Here is a 25,315-nt window from a genome sequence, read left to right on the forward strand (position 1 = left end):
GGCTGGACATTGCAAGGGATTCCAAAACCATGAAAGATAAATCCAAAGTGACCTTAAACACCAACAACCATTGAATCGATCAACGACCCATTGACCCGGGTGGTCAAACTATTGACCTGTTGACCCGTTCAATGGTTTTGACCATTTTTTATTTTTTAATTGGGAATCATCTAGGCAATCGGTTCCATTTTACCCCAATCCTGATCCCTGGCAAAAAAATGTTGAATTGATCAACGACCCATTGACCCGTTCAATGGTTTTTGGTTATTTTTCTTTTATTTTTTAATTTTTGTTGTTAGAACGGGCTATCCGTTCGAACTGGATGGTCAAACCGTCAACCCAAAAACCAGTGGCCATGATAGTTTCCATTTTTGGGTTGTATGAGTCACATGCTCAGATGACATAACACGTATGGCACTCCTTAATGGACCTCACACACTCAATTTTTTCCTGTAATTTCTATTGCCAGAATGGGCCGTTCGTTCGATCTGGACGATCGAGCTACCATTTCTCTTATTTTTTTAATTGGGAATCATCAAGGCAACCAATTCTGTTTTACCTCAATCCCGATTCCTAGCCAAAAAACCGTTGAATTGGTCATCGACCCATTGACCCGAGCAATCGAACCATCGACCCGTTCAATGGTTTTGGTCATTTTTTTATTTTTTTTTTAATTTGTGTTGTTAGGACGGGCCATCCATTTAAACCGGACGGTTGAACCATCAACCTAAAAACTGGTGGCTATAACGGTTTCGTTTTTGGGTTGTATGAGTCACGCACTCGAATGACATAACATGTATATACTGCTCAATGGACCACACACACTCATTTTTTTCCTTGTAATTTTTGGTGTCAGAATGGGTCATCCGTTCAAACCGTCGGCTTGAAAACCGGTGGCCATAATGGTTTTATAATTTTTCGCTTGTAATTTTTATTGTCAGAATAGGCCATTCATTCGAATCAAACGGTCGAACGGTTGAACTGTCGACTTGAAACCAGTGGCAAAAGGGGAGACCGCTCCTATCCCTTTAATTTATATATATATATATATATATATATATATATATATATATATATATATATAAAAGATATAAGATGGAAATATATTTTAATGATAGGGGTATAAATGGAAGAATGAAATATTGGTCCTTTAACGATAACATTATTAATATATTATAATATAAAATATAAATATATATAAAATTCAGGCATTTTAAGAGGGGATAGGATTGGAAATATGAAATTAGAGAGGGGTAGGATTAGAAATATAAAATCAGCATAGAGGAGATAAAATTGGAAAAATGAAATCAGGGAGGGGTAGGATTGGAAATACAAATCAGGGTGTTGGACGATGGACACTCATCCATTTCTCTTATATATATTAATGACAGGGGTATAAATGGAAGAATGAAATCAAGGTTCTTTGAGGATAACATTGAACCATTCTTATTTTTATTAATGGGTAAAGACATAAATTATAACATACATTTTTACATATGTATTGTATTTGACATAATATAAAAATATGCATTCCATGTTTAATATTTAGAAAGATAGGCCTAAAGTCCATGTTTATTTTTTTGAAAAATAAATTAACTTAAATAAAAGTTTTAAATTATAATTGATGTTTTAAATATGTTTGTATATATTATAAATCAATGTTTTTGAACCGTTGTTGATCCAGATGGTTGGACCATTTAGCCTGGAAACCGTCCAAGCAACCGGTTCCGTTTCACCCCTGACTCGTTCTTGGGTAAAAAACCGTTGATTTCGTTAGAAAACTACTGACCCGGGCGGTCGAATCATTGATTCGTTTGACCCAGACAATGGTTTGCGGTTTAAGAAATTGTAGAGAGGGGAGAAACTTTGACTCTCTGAGTCTGAGATCTGATATCCAGAAGAAGAAGAAAAAGAAGAAGAAGAAGAAGAAGGAGCTCATATCTCAAATCTAAGATCTGTCACCCGCGCTGGTACCGTCGTCGTTGCTGTCACCATCGCCGTGGCCGGTGAACATCAAATGATTCTCCTCCTTTTCCTTCTTCCCTCTTTCCCTCTTTCTTTCCTTCTTTTTCTTTCTCCCCTTTTCCTTTTTTTTCCCTTTCTCCTTTCTTTCTTTCCTTCTTTTCTTCTTTCTCATATATAAGTATATATAACTACTTTCTAGTTTGCCCTAATGCAAACCATCCGAACCATTCAACCCGGACGATTAAACCACTAACCCAAAAACCGGTAGTTAGAAGGGTTCCATTTCCGGGTCCAATTTCTAAAACCTTACTATAGATAAGACATTATATATATATGTTGAGGTGGGGCAGGGACCTCAATCCCCATCCTCGACCCTAATTGGGGATTCCTAAACGGCTATACCCCGTCTCACCAAAACAATTCCCATCGGGTCTAAAAGTTGAATTCCCATCGGGATGGAGAAAATTGCCATCCCTAAACGCTAGAAGCTATATTTAGTGAAAATCCGGAAAGCAATGCCACTATTATATGAAGCTACTTGAGGTAACTTCTTGATAACATAGTTGCTAAACTACCGCTACTCTGTCATCGCAACTCAGTAGTACTAGACTTGTTCATGGGCCAGCCGGGTCGGGCTTTCACTCTACATTAACAAATTTTTCTAAGGCCCAAGCCTGAGCCCAGCCCAACCATTGGGCCTACAACTTGGGCCCGAGCCCGACTCTCATAAAAAGCCCAAAGCCCGGGCTTGAGCCTGAGCCTGAAGTCTAGCTCATGCTGCTGCTGTTGCTGAAGCAGTTGAATGAGAGAGAGAGAGAGAGAGAGAGAGAGAGAGAGAGAGAGAGAGAGAGAGAGAGAGAGAGAGAAATTGTAAAGAAAAAAATAAAAAATGTATATATTAAATTATTAATATATATTCTAATAAATATTATATATTTTATATTATATAAAATACATATTATATATTTTATAAAATATATAATGCTAAGTCGGGCTGAGTCGGGCTTTTTTGAAAAATCCCGAACCCGGCCTGAAACACAGTTGGACTTGCTGTTTTGGGCCCGAGGTCTGGCCTAGTTACATGTCGAAACCATAGTTTATACTTTGTAGGCTTTCCATGGGAGGCCCACTTTGCAAAACGAGAAGCTCGGTCCGTGAAAGCCCTCGCAAACAAGCGATTAGTGGTTTATTGATAGCGGGTCAGTGAAAGTTAGCTGAATAAAAGCTGGGTCCTCTCAAACGGGCCCGTACCTCTGTGATCGGAGCAGCTTTCCAGCTTCATGTGCGTTCCGGTTTTAGAACATTGCTTTCTTTGCTAGTTACTTTGACTTACCTCCCTGAGAGAACTCGACGGCTCTCAGAAGTTGTGTTCTCCTGTTTTACAACAATGGCGGAAATCTCAGAAGCTCGGGAGACAGCAACAAATACCTCCCATGGAGAAACTGTTACAGACTTCGACCCCAAGACAATGCGAAAGACGAAGCCAGGGCTCAAGCGACTGATTCTGATACTATCAGTTCTCTTCTCTTTCTTCTTAGGTGACGATGGCACTGCTCTCTCTTCTCTTTATTTCTAGGGTTCAAAAACATTTGTTAATGGCTCCTCATTTTTTTGTTGTTTGTAGGTGCTCCGTTTTTACTGAAATCAATAGAGATATACCGTTCACCACTGCCATTTCGCGAAATTGATATGTTACTGAACCATCTTGAATCGAAACCTTTGTCCCTTCCTTGCCGTTTTCAGGTTGTTTTTCTGGGTTTCTATGGCCATAATTCCGATGAGTCTCGTGCGGATGAACTAGGGTTGTTGATTCGAGAGCGAATGAGAAAGTTGACCGGTAATGATCCGGTCTGTGGTGGTTGTGGCAATAATTATCCTGTTTCGGTGATGGTTGATTCCAGCTTGGACTGCATTCCAAATAGAAATGATGCTGGGTGTTTGTGGCGTTGTGGAAACGGGGATGTTTCTGGGTTCCTTGAGAGCTTGAGGGATGATGAAGCTTTTGATGAACTATTAGAATCTCTTTTGCAGCGAGATGGGGGTTGTTCGGATTCCAGTGGGAAAGTTTACACTGTTGTGGTGGTAAATAGAGACAAAGAGACCAGGGTTGTGGTGGGAAGGCATCGACACGCTTGGATTGTTGGTAAAGTTTCAGAGATGGATGCGGTTTCAATCACTGCCGATATTTTTGTGAAGTTCTTTATGAATGGTGGGAAGAAAGAAGGGTTGGTTCGGGCAGAGTTCATGCCAGTTGGTGCAGATGGAAGGGTCGTTCTTTCTTTCAGCCTTCTAAATGCTGATCCACATGATTGGATTTATGACTGGTGAGAAACTTGATCCTTATTTTTCTTATCTGAAAGACAACATTTTTTTTTGAATATATTTTTTTTTCTTATGACAAATATATGATGCGAAAAGAACATGTTAATACAATTATATGACGTGAACCTGTAAGGTTGCACTGTGAAAAAGAGATCCAAAAATTGTACATCACTATATACAAGTGGAAATAACCAAGTACTCGGAAGTTATTTGCTGGTTTGATTTCTCCATCCATTGATTCTAGATAAGTTATATTCGATTTGATTTCTTTGTTTGTATGGTTAGCTGTAAATTGCAAAATGCTCTTTGACATGTGGGTGTATAGTAATCCAGTAATAAGGTATTATAATCTTACTAGTGGGGACCCGTGCGATGCACGGAAAAATGTAGTTTTTAGAAATTGGCAATGTTTTAATGTTGCATTCACCTGTCACTATATCAAAATATGAATTGTGTAAAAAATAACATAAATGTTAGTAGTGTAACTGTAAAGTGAAGATGGCATGAATTATCATAAAATGTAGGAAATCATTAAAAAAAATAATACATGAGCTGAGACATGTATGCTAGCTAAGAGTTCATCACATTGATCTCTTTAGGTAAAAGTTTGTCAACCTGTTATACAAAAATTATCCAACAGACCATCTCTTAGTTTTAGTTTTTATTCAAGAGAAAATCATAAAATGAAACATTGAATGAGAAGAGAGTCCACTGTAACATCAAATGCAATTCAAAGAAATGGTCATATTCGATAAAGAAAATGTTATACATGATGCAAGCAAAATCAGTTAATGGGGGAACCAGTCCCAATAGCTCTTTATGTTTTTGAAATTCTCTTAGCATTCTGTGTTGCTCATCTATCTCTATCTTCATTTAAAAGGGCAATTCAGTCAAACAAAAGAATAAATAAGTGTACAGTTAGAATGGAGTATAACATTTACATAAAACCTCAACATTGTACAAAACCTTTCATTCAAGACCTTCAATGACAATTTACATAACTAAACTCACATCCAATTACTTATGTGCGAGGTCAATTTCTTTTATTTTTAGAGGCTTGGCTACCATATGGAAGAAATGACAACTGGTAAGCAATAGAGGTCAACATAGGAATAATTAATCATATAGAAAAAAAGAAAGGTGCCAAGAAGCAATAGCCAACAGAGGTCTCTCTCTCTCTCTCTCTCTCCCAGTTCTCCTTAAACTCTGCTTATTTATTTATTTATTTTACCAAAAAAGAAAGAAAATCCACATAAGCAGGCTGCAGATCACACCTCTAATCTCCAAAAACTAGACCAAAAACAAAAGGACAACTTCACATGGCACAAAAGAAATTGACAGAAGAGATAAGCTAAACTTCCCCATCAAAAGCCTCCTCTTGGTTGTCACCATCTTGGTCCCATCTTCCTCCTCCAATTAACCCTTTTCTCGATCTTTCTTCCTTCTTCTTCCTCTCAAACTCTTCAAAAGCTTTTAAGGTGAAATCCTCACCTCCCCAGAAAAACAAACCCAGGATTTTACCAATTTCTACATCCTTTCTAGCCGCTGCCTTGAAAGAGAAAACACTGGTTTTCTCCACCTCCTCTTTGAGACATTTATCAGGTTCTCTAACACCAAAATTGGAATTCTTTTTAGGAGCACCAACAAGATGACCAGTCCCCAGCTGCTTACCTGGGTCCGAGGTATTCTGAGAGTTCTCATTATCAACCGAATCTGATGTTTCAGAGGTCTTACTGTTCCTTCTTCTATAAAAACTTTATAAAATATCATCCTCACCATCCTCATCCTCATCATCATCTAGATTTGATGCGGTCAAATCCACATATGATCTGATTATTAAATGGATACATGTTTTAACACCTGAAACCAAAATAATTGGATCAAATGTCAGATTGTGTTTTGGACTTTTGGAGTTCATTGACAGCCCTAACCGCAGGTTCTCAAGTTGACATTTTTGTTGCAATTGAGCATGTGGAAGTGGATGGTGATTCCAAGTGATTATTTGTTGGACCAGAGATGACTTAGTTAGTCCTTGTTGATTGAGTCATCCTCATTAGGGATAAAGAGCCCTAGGTTCCATAGAGAACATCTCATGGAAGCAGTAATGGGGAGTTACTTTTAGGATCATCTTTTCTGTGGTTAATTTGTATATTCTTTTTTTCCCTTTTATCATGCTTCCTTGAGGTCTGTTGTTGAATCCTTCTTTTGTTGTTTGGGGTCCCTAGTTCTTGTTTGTGCTCTTTTTCTTTCATGTTAGTGCACTTTTTCCTTTCTCAATGAAATTATAATAATTAGTAGACACATGAATCCTTGGATTTATCTTGTACCAATCACAAGAAATAGAACAGAAAACTGATTGCGAAGGGAGAAAGTCAGTAGAAGAGAAGAAGAGAAGGGAGGGCAAGAGAATGGGGAGAAAGAATTCTCAGTCATACGCACCAATGCGAGCCCCCCTTGTTTCATCGTTAACTGATATAACTAAAACAATACAATTACAATAATGTCCCTGATTAGTGGGGGCTGATCCCTGGCCAAGGGGTTATCCTTGGGGGCTCTATTGTACTTCTGCTCTTTTAATAAAATCTCTCAACACTTGGTTAAATTTATCTATTTCTTTTACCTGCAGGGATTTTCAAGAGATAGATGAAACTATGTTGGCCCCTGTTATAGAGGCTTTGGCTCCAGTTGCAGATACAAGTGTGGAAAGTCAAGTAATATATCATTCTTCTCAAAGTTTGCTTAGAATTCTTTGGTGCTACCATTTGGATATGCTTACACCTATGCTATTTTATCATGTTTTTCAGTTCTTGCTTGTGGACAGGTGTTATACCATACTCCAAAGTCATCATTTTCTTATTGGGATGAGAAGTTGGCCAGTTACATCTTTAGTACCAAAGATCTACCTTTCTTTGTATGCTTCTTAAACTTGTTTTAGGAAAGATCCATTTGAAACAATATTTTAACTGCAAATTGGTTCTAGCCCTGCTGATGATAATAAATTTTTGTTGAAGTTTGATAAAGAATCCTAAAATAAGGTTTTTGGTGTGGTTGTATCCTGCCTTGTGTTTTTAAATCACTGTTGAGCGCTTGATCCTTTTTTTTACCTAGAACAAGATGTTGGACTGCATTGATAATTTAAACAAATGAGCTTAGTTTTGAATAAAGTAGTGGAAGTAGGTTTTGGTCGTGCACTGTGGAATCGATGGGTGGATGATTTGCATGTGCAATGCATAGTTGTATAAAAGTAGGTATAATCATGATGACATATTAGTTAAGCAATGTGTCGAAGGGAGGTTTTTTTTTTGATAAATAAATATAAATTTCATTAGAAGCAAAGGGTTACATCTATTACAAGCATTCCAGTGTGAGGCAGGAGGTGCATCCTCACTTTTTAACAAAAATACATAGAAGATTTACAAATGGGTCCAGTACATCTGATCCCTAGTTACACCTTGCTTAGCTAGAGAATCAGCCAGTTCATTGCCCTCCCTTCCCACCCACTGTATAATTAAAATCATCTGTTGAGTGAGCCATTTGAACTTCTTCATTTCATTTCTGCAACACCAAATCATTGAATCTGGGTTCTTTAGCCAACCCACCACCACCTTGGAGTCCCTTTCTATCATCAATTTCTCCACTCCTAAATCTCTTGCAATCTGAATGCCTTGTAGGGTTGCATATAGTTCTGCCTTTAAAGAGTCTCCATGTCCCATTAGTCCTGAAAAGATGGCTTTTAAATTTCCTTCCTTGTCTCTTACAGCCCTTCCTATGCCAAACGGACCTGAGTTGCCTTGGCTGCTCCCATCAAAGTTTAGTTTCAGCCAATCTTCAATTGGAGGATTCCAAACTGACCTTGCTTTAATTTTTTGTACTGCACTAAAGGCTATGAAGCTCCAATTCCTCCATATATCATCAAAAGAGAAATATTTGTAGAGGTCCAATGTTTGCAACCAATGTATAACCCTGGTCATAACACACTCCATAATTTGTTGTTTACTTCTTTCCTTCTCTTGGAAGATTCTTGCATTTCTTTCTTCCCATAATGTCCAGATCACTACTGCTCTAGTGCATCCCCACATTATTCTTCCCCTTCTCTTTGGCAATCCAAAGGTTGATGGATCAAACAACATTTTAATCTCCGTTGGCATATTCCACCTACACCAAACAAGGAGAAAAACCGATCTCAGATTTCTTTAACAAATGAGCAAGAAATTAGTAGATGAAAGCAAGATTCACCGTCACATTTACATAGAGAGCACCAATTTTGGGAAATACATAGAGAAGGTCTTTTCTTTTGCAATGAATCCAACGTGTTAATTTTCCCAAGAGCCACTTTCCAACAAAAAGCCTTAATTTTAGGGGGAATCGGCTGAACCCAAATTTCTTTCCAAGGAAAGGACAAAGAGGAGGGGGACTGGCAAAGAGTTTTAAAAAGGAATTGGGATGTAGGCTCTAAGCAAGCTTTATCAAGGAGAAGGAGAAGCTCTGACAAACAATTAGCCTCCTCATCCCTCAACCCCCTCCGAAACCCAAGATCCCAATTAAGTTTCAAAGGCAAAGAAGGAAGAACAAGAAAATTGGAGATCACCTCATTTCTGTATAAAGAGATAGAATACAAAGAGGGGAACAACTCCTTTAAAGGCCGGTTACTAAACTAGATGTCTTCCCAAAAATGAATTAAATTCCCTGAGCAAATATTACACCTGATATACTTGAGGAATTGAGGGAGGAGGCTATGTATCGCCTTCCAAGGTGCTGCCAAGGTAGCCCTTCGTGATACACCAACATCCCAACCACTCTTTGATCTGCCATGTATTCTAGCCACCATCTCAACCCACAAATTTCCCCTCTCTAAAGGCCATCTCCATAACCATTTCCCTAGGAGTGCTGTATTTTTCTTTCTTACATTCCCAATACCTAATCCACCCTCTTCCTTACTTCTACACACCACCTCCCAATTTACTAAGTGATCTTTCCTGACCTGACCTCTCCTGGATCCCAAAGAAAGTTTCTCATGATTTTTTCCAGTTTCTTTTCCTCCCTTGGTGGGGTCCTAAAAACAGAGAGGAAATAGATTGGTAGGTTAGCCAATGTAGATCTTATTAGAGTAATCCTACCTCCCAAAGAGATATAATTTCTCTTCAAACCAGCCAACCTCTTTTTACTTCTTTCTACAACTAGGTCCAAAAACTTCTTTCTTTCGGGTTTGCATCTAGGGGTAGTCCTAGATAGTTTAAAGGCCAAGGGGTGATATGACACTCTAAGCAATTTGCCATCAAGCTCAGGTCATTCTCCTCCATATTAACCCCTGCTATGCAACTCTTATTTAAGTTTATTTTCAGATTGGAAACTTTTTCAAACTTCTTAATCAGTTCTTTCAATCTCCTCACTCTCCTAATGTCTCCCCCTTCACAAAAAATTATGATATCATCTACAAATTGGAGATGAGTAATTGGAGCTGTTATAATTCGGCCTGCCTTTGAGTTCTGTTAGTCTAATAACAACCAAGAAGAAAGAGGAAGAAAGAAGGAAGAAAGAGAGAGAGAAAGGAGGAGAAAAGGAGAGAATAAAAGTTTGGTTCGAATTAGGGAAAAGTTACTCTCCCATTCGGCCATATATGTTTTTATATTATTAATATAATGGAAAAGACACATGTGCCCTTATTTAAGTGAGGGACAGTAGTTCTAATATAATATTATAGATCAACAACCTCAACATAAGTATAAAGATAGAAATACCCCTACACTAACACTCCCTCTCAAGCTGGTGAGTATATATCATATAATCCCATCTTGTTACATATGTAGTCCACTCTTCCCCAACTCAACCCTTTTGTAAATAAGTCTACCCACTATTTTCCTATATTAACGTATGCAGTGTCAATCACTCCATTTAGCACCTTCTCTCTCACAAAGTGACAATCAACTTCTATGTGCTTGGTTCTTTCATGAAACACCGGATTAGAAGAAATATGAACTGCAACCTGATTGTCACAATAGAGCTTCATTGAAGTATTAATGTTGTATCCTATCTCCTGTAGAAGGTTCCTTAGCCACACTAATTCACAAGCAATATGTGCCATAGCTCTATATTCTGCCTCTGCACTGCTTCTTGCCATGATTGTCTGCTTCTTACTTTTCCATGTCACTAGATTATCCCCCAGAAAAGTGCAATAACCTGTGGTAGACTGCCTATCAGACATAGAACCAGCCTAGTCAGCATCAGTATATACCCTTCTATTTCAAGTTTTCCACCACTTTTGTATATCAAACCACGACCAGGGTCCCCTTTTAAATACCTCACAATTCTTAGAACCGCATTCCAATGAGGAACCAGAGGTTTCTGCATGAACTGACTTACCACACTAACCGCAAATGAAATATCTGGCCGAGTAATGGTTAGGTAGTTCAGTTTACCTACAAGTCGTCGGTATCTGCTAGGGTCTTCAAACACTTCACCCATATCACTGCTTAGCCTAGTATTTGTTTCCATAGGTGTTTTAGTTGGTTTAGCACCTAACAAACCTATTTCTTCCAGCAAATCAAGCACATATTTCCTCTGACACAAATCAAGCACATACTTAGATCTTGCTACTTCTATTCCCAAGAAATATTTCAATTTACCAAGGTCATTTGTTTGAAAATGTTCCTGTAGAAAAGTCTTCAACCTGTCAATGCCTATTTTATCATTCCCGGTAATAACAATATCATCTACATACACCACCAATAGTATTTTTCTTGCCGGAGAGTCATGGCTGAAGATGGAATGATCAACTTGGAACTGTTTCATACCAAACTTCTTTACCACCTCACTGAACCTACCAAACTATGCTCGAGGAGACTATTTAAGCCCATATATAGCCTTCTTTAGTCTGCATACCTTACCATCCTCCCCCTGAGCAACAAACCCTGGTGGTTGCTCCATGTAGACCTCCTCGAGCAAATCATCATGCAAAAGGGCATTCTTGATATTAAGCTGATATAGGGGCCAATCATACATAGCTGCAAGAGAGATCACAACACGAACCGACCTTATCTTAGCAATTGGGGAGGTTTCTGTGTAGTCAATACCATAGGTTTGGGAGTATCCTTTTGCAACCAATTGAGCTTTCAGGTGCTCAACACTACCATCAGGCAAATACTTAACAGTATAAACCCACTTACAACCGACAATCTGCTTCCTAGGAGGAAGAGCGGTGAGGTCCCAAGTATGATTATGAAGTAGGGCTGAGAGCTCTTCTTCTATTGCACGGCACCACCCTGGAGAGGCAAGGGCTTCCTGGACATCCTTAGGGACAACAACTGAAGGATAACAAAGAGATAAACTGGCGATGGGAGGTGAGTGAGTGAAACATGATTTGAAATAGGATGAAGAGTGCAAGAGCGTTTACCTTTCCACAAAGCAATGGGATGATCAAGATCAGATACTGGGTTCGAGGCTTGTGTGGAGACAACTGCCAGATCTGTCGACGGTGATGGAGCCGGAGGAGTAGCAGTCGGTACACGTGGGCGAAGTGTATACACTTGACGGATAGGTGGGCGTTCAACGGGTGGTGGCACTGGAGGCAAGGACTTGGTCACGATAGGAACAAGGGGGACAAAATCGGCAACTGGAAGTGGAAGAGGGGGAGGTGATGAGGAGGAGGAAGTATCACCGGACCCCAAGAAAAACGGAGTAGACTCAAAGAAGGTAACATCAGCACACACAAAGGAATGTCGAGAACTAGGATGATAACACTTATACCCTTTTTGGGTCCGAGAATAGCCAAGGAAGATGCACTTAAGGGATCGTGCATCTAACTTGTCGTTCCCGGGGCCCAAATTATGGACGAAGCAGACACACCCAAATACCCGAGGAGAAAGAGGAAACAGAGACTAGGTGGGAAACAAGGTAGTAAATGGGGAATGACCATCAAGGATAGACGTGGGCATCCGATTAATCAAGAAGCAAGAAGTAAGCACCGCATCACTCCAAAAGGGTTTGGGAACATTCATGTGATGCATGAGGGATCGTGTTGTTTCCAAGAGATGACGATTCTTTCTCTCAGCCACCCCATTTTGTTGTGGGGTGTAGGTACATGAGGTTTGATGTATAATGCCATGTTGGTCCAAGTATTCTTGAAATGATGAAGATAAATATTCACGACCATTATCAGAACGAAAAATTTTAATGTGAACACCAAATTGATTACAAATCTCAGCATAAAATTTTTGGAAGATGGTAAACAATTCACTTCTTTCTTTCATTAAATAGAGCCACGTCATCCTTGAAAAAGCATCAACAAAAATGACAATATCTATATCCATTGTATGACATCGCTTTATAAGGACCCCAAACATCCGACTGAATCAAAGAAAAAAGACTCGGCACACGGTTATCAACCCTAGAACTAAAGGGAACATGATGGTGTTTCCCAAACTGACACAACTCACAATCTAAAACAAAAAGTTGACTCAACGAAGGAACCAAAGATTTCAAAACTTTCAGCGAAGGATGACCAAATCGACAATGCCACTGGAGAGGAGAGAGAGATGACTAGAGAGCTGTTGATGTTCTTCCACCACCGTCAAGATAATACAATCTACTAGCTTTATGCCCTCCACCAATCTTCATCCCCGTCTTGGGATCCCGAAAAACACACATAGAAGGGTAAAAGGTAATGGAACAATTAAGTGACCTGGTTAGCTTACTAACATACATAAGGTTAAACCGAAATTTAGGGACATACAAAACTGAGGATAGGGATACAGGGTCCAGGTCAACATTACCAACACCACAAATGGAGGATGTGGAACCATTAGCAAGGGTAACAGATTGTGATGTTGAACAACGAGAGAGGGAAGAAAACACACATGGAGTTCCAATCATGTGATCGGAGGCTCCAGAGTCAATAATCTAGGGATTGGGTTTGGATGCCAAACAAGCAATACCTGAGTGTGCGAAAGTAGCCGTGTTCTGCTGAGATGTGGATTGGACAAACCTTCGATACTCATCACGGGGAACACTCACCATCTCCTTTTCGGGACCATCTGTGGATGTAGGAGGCATTTGATCAGCTGAATGATTCTCCTGTTTGAAACTGGAACTGGTGTCACTAGTCATGGCATGATTGGCCCAGGTTGAGGGTGGACCATGCAAGTCATAGCAATAATTAATGGTACGTCTATCCATACCACAATGAGTACACCTCCTCGGACCCGAGCCACGTCCTCTACCACAGGCTCCCCCTGAATCTCTACCTCCAGTACGACCACCACCACCACTCCGGCCATATACCGGACCATTGCTACCACCACGGCTAGACTGAGCTCTTCGAGCTCCACCTCTAACACCACGGCCCCTTGACATTGCAAAGGCTGATCTATCTGAGACATTAGAGTTGAGACATTAGAGTTCTTAGTAGATCCAATAGAAGTCCTCCGAATTCGAGCAAACACCTCTTCTAAAGAAGGGAGAGCTGACCCTCCTAGTATTTGAGTCCATACTGGTTCATACTCAGATTTCAGCCCCACCAAAATCGAGTCACGTCAAGCTGTTCTCTCTGTTGTTGCTGAATTTTGACATCAGAAGTGAGGGGGTGATAAACATTCAACTCATTACGGATGTTTCACATACTAGCATAGTACTCCTAAAGACTCTGATTGCCCTGTTGCAGATTAAAGTATTCTTGATACAACTGATATACTATGGTTGTATTGTCTTGACCAGAATACAACTTCTTAGCTTGGTCCCACACATCTTTGGCAGTGTCAAGAAACATGAAATTTACACTAATCTTGGGTTCCATACTATTCCATAACCACGTGATAATCTATGCATCCTCTTGTTCCCAGTCTTCATACTCATGAGAATCAGTAGAGGGTTTCTCCTCCCTTATGTGTTTCACCTTCTTCTTTGCCTTCAGAAAAACTTCTACAGATTTAGCCCAAGGTACATAATTCTCTCCATTCAGTTTAATGGAGGTCATTTGAACATTCATGTAGTCAGTAGGTATCATCACATTAGATTTGCTATCATTGTTATCTCCAATTGCTGAATTCTGTTATCACTGAATTCGGCACACTGCACACTGCTTGATCATACTGATCACACTGGTTTCAGCACTTGTTATTGCTGAAGGTTGCACTCTTTACACCACAAACCCTACCCTACGACTACCTGAAATCTCACCACTATATGAGCACCACTCCTCCTTCGAATCACACAAAAAAACAGCATAAACCCTAGCACACTACAGTCTGAAATCCCATCATACGATCTAAAACATACTTCTTATTTGATTCATAACAGAAAATATGCATAGAAATCTCTTACCTCATCACTTGAAAGACAAACCACACAAGAAGAAAATCAGTCCACACAAGACACCCACTGCACCACACAAATCAGCCCTCTTCTCTTCATCGATTAGGGGAGGGCTTCTTAGAAACCACAGCAACCGACCACACAAGACACAACTGGAGGCATAGAAACCTCCAAGGGAAGAGGGCGACAACTCCTTTTCAGCCCTTTCCCTTATCTCCAATCGATGGCAGAGAAATCAAGGGAAAACCCTAGATTGAGTGCGCAGAGAACAAAAATCTGGGCAGATCCGAGTTGCTTAGTTGAGTTCTGATACCATGTTATAATTCGGCCTGCCTTTGAGTTCTGTTAGTCTGATAACAACCAAGAAGAAAGAGGAAGAAAGAAGGAAGAAAGAGAGAAAGGAGGAGAAAAGGAGAGAAGAAAAGTCTGGTTCGAATTAGGGAAAAGTTACTCTCCCATTTGGCCATACATGTTTTTATATTATTAATATAATGGAAAAGACACATGTGCCCTTATTTAAGTGAGGGACACTAGTTCTGATATAATATTACAGATCAGCAACCTCAACATAAGTATAAAGACAGAAATACCCCTACACTAATAGGAACATTATCTCTACCCACTCTCCACCCCCTAAACTTGTCTTCCATATCTGCCTTAGAGAGGAGTCTATTGAAGACATCCACCACTAAAGTAAAAAGGAAGGGAGAGAGAGGGTCACCTTGCCTTAGCCCTTTGCATGCTGGGAAAAAGTCTTTCACTACTCCATTAACAAGGACAAAGAAATGACAAGACCGTATACAACCAAATATCCAGTTACACCATCTTTCTCCAAACCCTCGATGTTGCATTACTTCTAGGACAAATTTCCAATCCACTATGTCATAGGCCTTTTCTAAGTCCAGTTTGCACACAAATCCTTCCTTTTTAGACCTTTTCATCTCCTTTACACATTCATTAGCTATCAGGATTTGGTCAATTATTTGTCTTCCTTGCACAAAAGTTCCTTGAAACTAACTGATGCGGGAGGGGAGAATTACTTTGATTCTCAAAGACATAACTTTTGCCATTATCTTGTAGACACTGGTCACCAAACTAATGGGTCGGAAATCCTTTGGATGGCTAGCATCAAGTTTTTTTGGAATCAAGGCCAAAAAAGTTGCATTAACTCTAGGGCTAACAATATGTGTGTTGGAAAGTTCTTTAAAGACTTGACAAATCATCTTTCAACACTTCCCAATAATTCTGATAGAAAGCCATTATGAAGCCATCTGGTTCAGGTGCTTTAGATCTATTCATGGAAAACACTGCCTTTCTTATTTCCTCTTCCTTCAAAGTCCCTTTCCAACCACCTTGCTATCTCCTCATCTAGTAAAGGCTACTTTGATCCTTCTAAACTCAATCTTTCCTCCGGGGGTCTTCTATAAAAGGATTTGAAATGATCCACAAAGATTCTGGCAATTTCATCCTAATTCGAGATCTGTTCCCCATTCGTTTCTAGCCTAGCCACAAAAGTTCTTACGCCTTATTCCATTGGCTATCGCATGAAAAAATTTTGTGTTCCCATCCCCTTCCTTTATCCATTCATGTCTTGAATTTTGTCTCCAGGATATTTCCTCTCTCTTCAGGACTTCCTCCAATTCTTTCCTTAATTTTCATCTCAATTCTCTCTCTTCTGCTTGAAGGTTCCTTCCACTTTCTACCTTATCCACTCTTCAATTTGAGAGATAAGAGTCAGCTTCCTTTCTAGTTTCTTCTAACCTCCCAAAACGATCTCTATTCCACTCCTTTATTTTAGATCTCAATCTTTACAATTTCTTATGGAATTTGATTCCCTCCCATCTTATCCCCTTTATATCCTTCTTCCACCATTCCTCCACTCTTCAAATAAAATCTGGATGTGTCAACCAAATGTTTTCAAATCTTAAAGGAATAGGACCATGTAGGAAGCATTTTGTTTTTAATCTAATGGGGTGGTGGTCCGAAGTGACTCTAGGTAATGATCTCGAAACCAAACCTTCCCAATGATTCTCCCACCCAATGTTAAACAAAAACCTCTCCAATTTTGAGCACAATGGATTTTCCTGAAAGTTGGACCAGGTAAAGTTTGTTTGCAATAGGGGGATTTCCTTCAATTCACACAAATCTATGAATTCATTAAACTTCCTCATATTGGTGGTGATAGACTGATGGCGGTTAGAAGTTTCATTGGAAAATCTTATTACATTGAAATCACCTCCCAAACACCATGCACCTTCCCACAAGCCCAAATACCGCATACAGTTCCTCCCACATATCACTTCTCTCTTTGTAACTATTTGGTCCATAAACATTAGTTAGCACCCAAGTGAATCCATTCTCCACAGTTTTGAACTTAACAGATATGGTATATCTGCCAATTAGTTCTTCCATTGATTCCACCACTTCATCCTTCCATAAAATTGCTATACCCCCCAAAGCCCCTCACGAAGAAGCATCCAGCCATCTAATGCTTCTTGATTTCCACAAGTTTCTGATCAATCTTCTATCCAACTTTGCTAGTTTGGTCTCTTGCAGCATCACCACACCAGGATCCTCTCTTTTTATCAAGTCTTTTGTCACACTCCTTTTCCTTGCACTCCCTACACCTCTTACATTCCAACTAATTATTTTCATTCTTTCACTGTTTAGATTGACCCGCTTTTTATTCTTTCCTCCCTACTTAATTTTTTTCCTTCTATCTTCTCTCCCACTGAGTTCAATATCACCCTCTACATCCAATATTAGTCTTTCTACCTCTGTCTTTTTCTTCTTCTTTTTTTTTTCCTTTTTTTCTTCTTTCTTTCTAGCATACATCTTCACCCTATGATTCCCTTGTTTTTGTGTGTTTTCCTTTACAACTGGGTCAGCCTTATTTTGGACTCCCTATTGACCTATTTCTTCCTTTTTTTTAAGGTCCTCCAAGAATTCGCTAATCAAACCTCAAATCCTTTCTACTTCCTCCTCTGTCCCCCTCCTAACTTCTATCTCCCTCCCTTCCAACCTCTCTATCCCACTTCCATTCACCCTCCTCAGGATATCAGGTTGGGTAGCTGGTGTACCTGTTTCGGGTAGAGCACACACATCAGTAACCAAAACTGAATGGACACACTTACCTGGAGACACTGGTGGAGGAACGAAAGTACAGGAGTTTGGGGGTCCAGGTTTGGAGATCAAAGAATCGGGATTATCCCCTAAACTTAGTTTCTGTTGATCAGGAATGGGAGAGTTAACATCTCTGTTTGCGCCATTAACCTTCTCTGGTATTCCCTTCTCTATTGCCTCCATGCTAACCTTCAAGGTCTCCTCTTGTCTCATTTCCTGAGCTTCCTGTCCTTGCTGGGAGACTGGGGGTAAATTCTCTAAGTTTAGGGAGGAAGTAATCTGCTCAGCATCGACTGTAAATACTGCATGTCCATAATATTTTATTTCTTTTCCACTGATCGATTTCTCCAAAAAGTCTTCTAAAAACAGTTCTTTAGTGTTGAAGCTCTCTGCTTCATTCATATCAATCTTCACTGTTTGATGTATACTGCCCAAACTCGAGTATTCACTTGATTCTGAGCCACTACTGTCTTCAAACTCTGAGTCTGAATCTTGCAATTTCTTCTTACCTTTGTTGCTGCACCTATTAAACTTTGGGTTCCTCTTTTCTGGGGAAGCAGAAGCTTTCCCTTTGGTCTGTACCCACATCATCAAAGATTGTTGCCCCTGGTTTTTTCTTCGGCATTCCACTGTTTCTGATTTGTTCGAGGCAGAAGATGATGGGCCGAAATTATCTTCCATTGTTGGGCTTGCCTTAGTGCTCATGTGCCCTTTGAGAATGTCATGTGTTTTGGTCTTTTTAAGCCCAATGGTTGAGCCCAAGGGACAAACGAGCAGCTAGGCCCAAGCATTAAAAGCCCAGGCCCGACTTCCTTATTACCTTTCACGTGGTCACTTAAAATGCCACGTGATGGGCTTTTAGAATTTGGCCCATCTAACTGAGTCCGGTTCAGGTCTGATGTCCCAGCCGGCTGAGTAACCCCTGCTTTTGAATTTTGAACTTGGGGTTGCTTCCCACAACAAAGTCCACTGGTCATTGCTTCAGCGTACTCACCCCTCTCTATCCTTGGCTTATATATTTCTGTCCCTGTTATTTCACCTTTTTCTCTCCCCAGAGATTGTTTTTCTATTTCAGTGTAACTTCTTTTCTCCTTTTCTTCATCCATTTGACCTCTTCAACGAAACCACTCTTCTTCTATCTTCTCATCTTCTTCTTCCCTCCCTCCATAGCTCAGCTTCAACGGCTGTTAGTAACGAGGCTGAATACAGTACTAGACATGGTATGGCTCCAACTGATAACACATGGTATGGAGTTCCAATTTCTCTCCTACTAACTCTAGAAGGGCTTTACATTTTTCAAAGGGGGTTAAAATTATAGTGCAGTTTAACTTCAACTTTTTCAACAATTATTCAGCAATCTTCTTCCAATCTTGCGGTGGTACTGTCAAACTTACAATAAATTTCTCCTCCCAATCATTCTTGAGCATATTGCAAACCATTCTGCAATCCTTTGCTGCTTTAGCCATAATCTGCATTTCTGTTTCTTTTTTGGGCTTTTCCTTCTGCTTTCCCACTTTAGAGTCTCCAGTAACCCCCTGTGTTTCTTCTACAAGTTCCACTCTTCTATCTTCTCTAGTTTCCTCCTGAGCAGTGTAGTCCTTCAAGAGTTTTGTGACCTCTTTCCAGCCAGTCCCATTCTTTCCTCCGGGGAAGCATACCATCTGCTTTTCTCCTTCCACAAAAAACTCCATAAGCACCACATATCTTCCTTTTAACATTCTCCCTTCTTTCTACTACATACCTCCTACCAGCAAAATCAAATGATTCTTTGCATACAAGCTTCCTATGCACCTGAATAACATCCTCCATGAAAGTCTGAAACCACCCCATAGCTTCTTCTCCTATCTGAAACACCATCGCCATGTTGACTTCCCTGATCTCTAATGCTTTCTTCCCCTTCATCCTAAAACTTTCAAACAGAAAATGCTTTGCTTCAATCCTTAGAGATCTTCGAACCTCAGTCTTCTGAAATTTCCTTTCCTCCATGTTGTAAGGCTTAAGTGTTCCTTGTAACTGATGTTAGTGTGACAGTTTCAGCTACTAGTCCTTTCTTTCTTTTTTTTTTTCTCCTTATTGTTCTTATCCTAGGATAGGCCGCCAAGGGCATACTTGTAATTTTGTCTTTTTTTTTTATAAACATTAATATAAATAGAAGACTGGCGGCTGCCAGTACTGAGTTTGCTTTTCTTTCTATCATCCGTACCTCTCTCTCTCTCTCTCTCTCTCTCAATCACCACAAGCAACAACATGGTATCAGAGCGGAATTTCTGGGCTGGAGAAGACCTATGATCCTAGCATCAGCCTTTCTAAAGAGGATTGGACGTGGCTACTAGTCTCAGTTCTCTCTGGCGGTGGCTGGTCTCAGTTCTCTCTGGCGGCTGCACTTACAGAAACCCTAGCAGCAGCTTGTGTTTTCAATCTTCTCTGGTGGCTGTGCTTGCAGAAACCCTAGTAAGTCCTGTGGCTGTACTTCTGCTGAAACTCTAGTGGCCCCAAGCGATAGTTACTGAAAAACCCTAGCTGTGTCTGGCCGTGGGATGGTACTGGTCTGCTGTAACCCTAATCGAAGGAGGTGTTGATGGTGCAATGAAACCCTAGCAGGTTCTGATCTAGTGCTGAACAGGTGTGGTTTTGTTTCAGTTTATCTCAGTGTTCTTTATCCAATGGTGCGTAGGGCTTATGCCTTGATTATATGATTACTAGTTTGAATAATTGGATGGTTAGAGTGGGGAAACCACATTCAGACTGACAGTAATGTCTGTATTGGTGGTGCTGAACTGATGATCAGACTATTTATTGTTCTGTTTGGATGTTGTAGTGACTGATCTCTTATTCTCAGCAGTAGTTCTTGTGCTCTCAACAATATTCAATAGTTTGTTGCTCACATTTTGGGAGTAAACCCTGAGTTGCCACATTCCAGTTGTGGCAGCTGTGCTGTTAGGTGGCATTTGGACTGGTTGGTTGTAATATTCAATGGCAAGTCATGAACTGACCTCACCGGGGAACACCCCAACCCGCAACACAGCAGGTATGGGAGGTGAAACCATGGTTTTTTCCATGCCAATTACGCCCTTGAACGGTCTGAACTACCTGGAGTGGGCTAAGAGTGTAAAACTCTATGTAACGGCAAGGGGTAAGGCCGGTTACATCAATGGAAGGGTGAAAGAACCCAAGGGTGAAACGGCTGAACATGATAGGTGGGACCAAAAAAACAGTATGGTGATGTCTTGGCTCCTCGCAACCATGGAACCTGATGTGAAAAAGAATTTTATGTGGGCAGACACCGCCAGTGAGATCTGGGAACAAGCCAGAATTACCTATTCTGAGCAAAGGCATTATTGCCAAGATTTACCAACTACAAGCTGAGTCCTCAACGTGTAAACAGGGAAATCGTAGCTTGTCCTCATATTATTCAAATCTTACCTCCATATGGAAGGAGTTGGACCATTATCAGGTTATAGAGTGGAAGCACGATGATGATGCTAAGGCCTACAGGAAGTTGATCTCTCAGCAACAAGTGTTTGCTTTCTTGTTAGGGCTGAACCCTGTATATGAACCATTAAGGGTGCAGATTCTAGGAAGCAAAGAATTGCCTACGGTACACGAAGTATACTCCCTTGTCCAATCTGAAGAAAGCGGGCGAAGTGTGATGGTTACAACTGAGGGGGAGCAACAAGTTGCCTTGGCTACAGTGAATAACAGCTCAATAGGGAGGAAAAGTGATCCTAAGAAGGCAGATGATAAAGATAAACTCTTTTGTACCCACTGTAGAAGGTCACGACGTACACGTGACACCTGTTGGGACATCCACGGGAAACCCAAGTGGGCAGCAAAGAATCAAGAACAGGGTAAAGGTCACTTGAAAAGAACGAGTGCAACACATGTGGCAACCCAAGACACTCAAGTTGCCGGTAGTACCCGGGACCCTCCTAATAAGCCTGATCCCAAGGAGGATATAATGAATTCATTCAGAGATCATCTGGAATCTTATGGTAGGGCATTGCGGCAATTGGACTGCTCAGTCACTGGTACTCCCTCTACCTCTTTTGCATCTACTTCAGGTAATATGGTTTCTGCATTCCATGTCACTCCCACAGATTCCCTTTGGATTATTGACTCAGGGGCCTCAAATCACATGACCGGTAAGCCTAACCTATTCCATTCTTATAGCCTTTTGTCAGGAAGGGATAGAGTGAGACTTGCAGATGGTTCCTTTTCTTCCATTGCAGGTCAAGGATTGATATCCCTTCCCCATGACCTTAACCTGAATTGTGTATTGCATGCCCCTCAACTTTCCATAAATTTGCTTTCAATTAGTAGCATTACAAGTTCTTTAAACTGTAGTGTAACCTTTTTTGCTGACTCATGTGTTTTTCAGAACCTAACTTCTGGGAGGACGATTGGTAGAGGAAGCCTGGTGTACAGTCTCTATATTCTCAACAACAAAGTTGGTCTCTCCGTGTCATCCTCAGAGTCACATAGCCAGTCAAATAAGAGTCAAATTTTATTGTGGCACAACCGTTTAGGTCATGTTTCTTTCGAAGTAATAAAATGTTTGTTCCCACTTTTACTTAAGTCGTGTTTAATGTCAGAGTTCATGTGTCAAACGTGTCAGTTGAGTAAACAATGTAGAACAACCTTTCATTCAAGCAATAAAAGATCAAATGCTCCTTTTCATGTTGTGTATTTTGATGTATGGGGGCCTACAAATGTAATCTATGAGGGTGGATATAAGTATTTTATTACATTGATTGATGATTACTTTCGCTATACATGGGTAATCCCTATGCGTAGCAGAGACGAGGTTCCAAAGATAGTGAAAGACTTCCAGCGGATGGTGTTTACACAGTTCCATGTTGAAATACAAATCTTCCAATCTGATAATGCGAAGGAATACTTCCATGGGGAGCTAAATGAGTTCTTCACCTCCCATGGGTCTATTCATAGAAGCTCATGCGCCAGAACACCACAGCAAAACGGGGCTGCAGAAAGAAAAAACCGACACCTCCTTGAGGCAGCCCGCGGGATGATGTTGCACATGAATGTCCAAAAAAGGTTTTGGGTGGATGCTATACTTATAGCTGCGTATGTCATCAACCGCATGCCCTCCAGAGTATTGAATTACATGGCCCCTCATCAGTTACTGTACCCTCAGTCACCTTTATTTTCCATACCCATGAGAGTCTTTGGTTGTCGGGCCTTTGTCCATGATTTGTCTCCACCTAGAGGTAAGTTAGACCCTCGGTCCATTCCTTGTGTCTTCCTGGGGTACCCATCCTCTCAAAAGGGGTATCAGTGTTTTGACCCGGTTAGTCATAAATATTGTCTTTGTGGATGTGTCCTTCTTTGAGTCCGAGCCGTTCTTCCCTCCTCCTTAGGGGGAGAGCCGTAGTGTGGAAGAGGAGAAGCAGGTTCATGTGTCTCTTCCTTCTATTCCGTATCTTCCAACGTACTCGTCGGAGAGATTGGCAGTGTGATAGAAATGTGGAGCAGCCAAACACTAAGCAACTGACATCATCAGAATCCCAGGAGGTAAGTCCAACCCCTAACCCTACTCCCGCTGTCCCTAACCCTACTCCCACTGTGGACGACCTAGACATTCCTATTGCTCAACGAAAGGGAGTCAGGTCTTGCACTACCAAACACCCCATTACCCACTTTGTTTCCTATGACCACATCTCTCCCTCGTACCGAGCCTTCCTATCGGCAGTTGATTGCATCTCTGTTCCCAAGAATGTTGCAGAAGCCTTAAAATACCCTGAATGGATAGATGCCATGAAGGAGGAAATTGATGCCCTCCACAAAAATCAGACTTGGGAATTGGTGGATCCTCCAGAGGGGAAAGTACCCGTGGGGTGCAAATGGGTGTTCACAGTTAAGCACAAGGTAGATGGAACAATTGAAAGGTACAAAGCAAGACTAGTAGCCAAAGGGTATACATAGGTATATGGAGTTGACTATGATGAAACTTTTGCTCCGGTGGCTAAGATGAACTCAATTAGGGTTCTCCTATCCTTGCCTGCTAACTTTGATTGGGAATTGCATCAATTGGACATAAAGAATGCCTTCCTGAATGGTGACTTGGAAGAAGAGGTATACATGGTTCAACCTCCTGGATTCTCTGCCAGGGGAAGTGAAAACAAGGTGTGCAATCTACGAAAGTCTCTCTACGGCTTAAAACAGTCTCCCAGAGCCTGGTTTAGTAAGTTTCACATGGCAGTTCAAGAGATGAGGTTCCAACAGTGCCAGTCTAATCATACACTTTTTGTGAAGAGGTGTCAGGAGCAGGTTGCCGCATTGATAGTGTATGTAGACGATATCATCATTACAAGGAGTTGGAGTTCATAGATACAGAAATTGAAACAATTCCTTGCATCCAAATTTGAAGTGAAAGATCTAGGACTCCTAAAGTATTTCCTTGGGATCAAAGTTGCCCGTTCAAAAAGGGGTATCTTTGTCTCTCAAAGGAAATACATCATTGATCTATTACGGGATACAGGTAAATTAGGTGCAAGGCCGACAAACACTCCTATGGATGCAGACCACAAGCTAGGTGACTGTATTGGTGAACCTCTGAAAGATGTAAAGCAGTTCCAAAGGTTAGTGGGAAAGCTAATTTATCTATCCATGACCCATCCAGATATTGCCTATTCAGTTGTAGTTCTGAGCCAGTTTATGCACTCTCCTAAGAAGCCACACATGGAGACAGTAGAGAGAATCCTTAGATACCTGAAGAAACATCCAGGAACAGGCCTACTATTCAGTAAACACAATCACCTAATGGTGGAAGTTTTTACAGATGCTGATTGGGCAGGAGCCGTGGATGATAGAAAGTCCACTAGTGGGTACTGCACATTTGTGGGAGGAAATTTGGTGACCTAGAAGAGCAAGAAGCAAAGTGTGGTAGCAAGATCAAGTGCAGAAGCTGAGTATAGAGCTATGGCACATGGGGTGGCTGAAGTCCTTTGGCTAAAGAACCTCCTAGGTGAGCTTGGAGTTGTTGTTCATAATCCTATGCCCCTTTACTGTGACAACAAGGCTGCAATAAACATCGCCAGCAACCCGGTCCTACATGAGAGGACTAAGCATATTGAGGTGGATAAGCACTTCATAAGAGAGAAACTGGAAAAAAGGGAAATTTGTATCCCTTATGTCAACTCCAAGGAATAACTTGCTGATGTCTTCACAAAAGGACTTCCGTGTTCGCAACACAATGAGCTATGTGATAAGCTGGGCATGATAGACATCTTCAGCCCAACTTGAGGGGGAGTGTTGTAAGGCTTAAGTGTTCCTTGTAACTGATGTTAGTGGGACAGTTTCAGCTACTAGTCCTTTCTTTCTTTCTTTTTTCATATTGTTCTTATCCTAGGATATGCCGCCAGGGGCATACTTGTATTTTTTTTATAAAGATTAATATAAATAGAAGACTGGCGGCTGCCAGTACTGAGTTTGCTTTTCTTTCTATCATCCATACCTCTCTCTCTCTCTCTCTCTCAATCACCACAAGCAACAACACTCCATTCTCATTCCCCTGCTGCCCCTATTCTTCCTTCCAGTTTTTCCTACCAGGAATATTCTGCACTAAGAGCACCTCGAACGG

General features: G+C 40.8%; 1 protein-coding gene across 2 annotated transcripts in view; it reads left to right on the forward strand.

Moving 5' to 3' along the window:
- Nucleotides 1-3,162: 3,162 nt before the first annotated feature.
- The window catches only part of LOC148874694 (GPI transamidase component PIG-S-like protein), a 63,308-nt gene continuing 41,155 nt past the window's right edge, over nt 3,163-25,315 (forward strand). The window contains exons 1-4 of one of the 2 annotated variants that reach the window (XM_088966353.1): nt 3,163-3,503; nt 3,590-4,289; nt 6,914-6,998; nt 7,109-7,198. In XM_088966353.1, coding sequence (XP_088822479.1) covers nt 3,353-3,503; nt 3,590-4,289; nt 6,914-6,998; nt 7,109-7,198 — 1,026 coding nt within the window. In that variant the 5' untranslated portion in view covers nt 3,163-3,352. The remainder of the gene's footprint in view (nt 3,504-3,589; nt 4,290-6,913; nt 6,999-7,108; nt 7,199-25,315) is intronic. The other variant, XR_016105647.1, reaches the window with a different exon arrangement.

This window comes from Nelumbo lutea, chromosome 1, assembly GCF_056320005.1.
Source record: "Nelumbo lutea isolate HS-2025 chromosome 1, American lotus-T2T, whole genome shotgun sequence".
NCBI lineage: Eukaryota > Viridiplantae > Streptophyta > Magnoliopsida > Proteales > Nelumbonaceae > Nelumbo > Nelumbo lutea.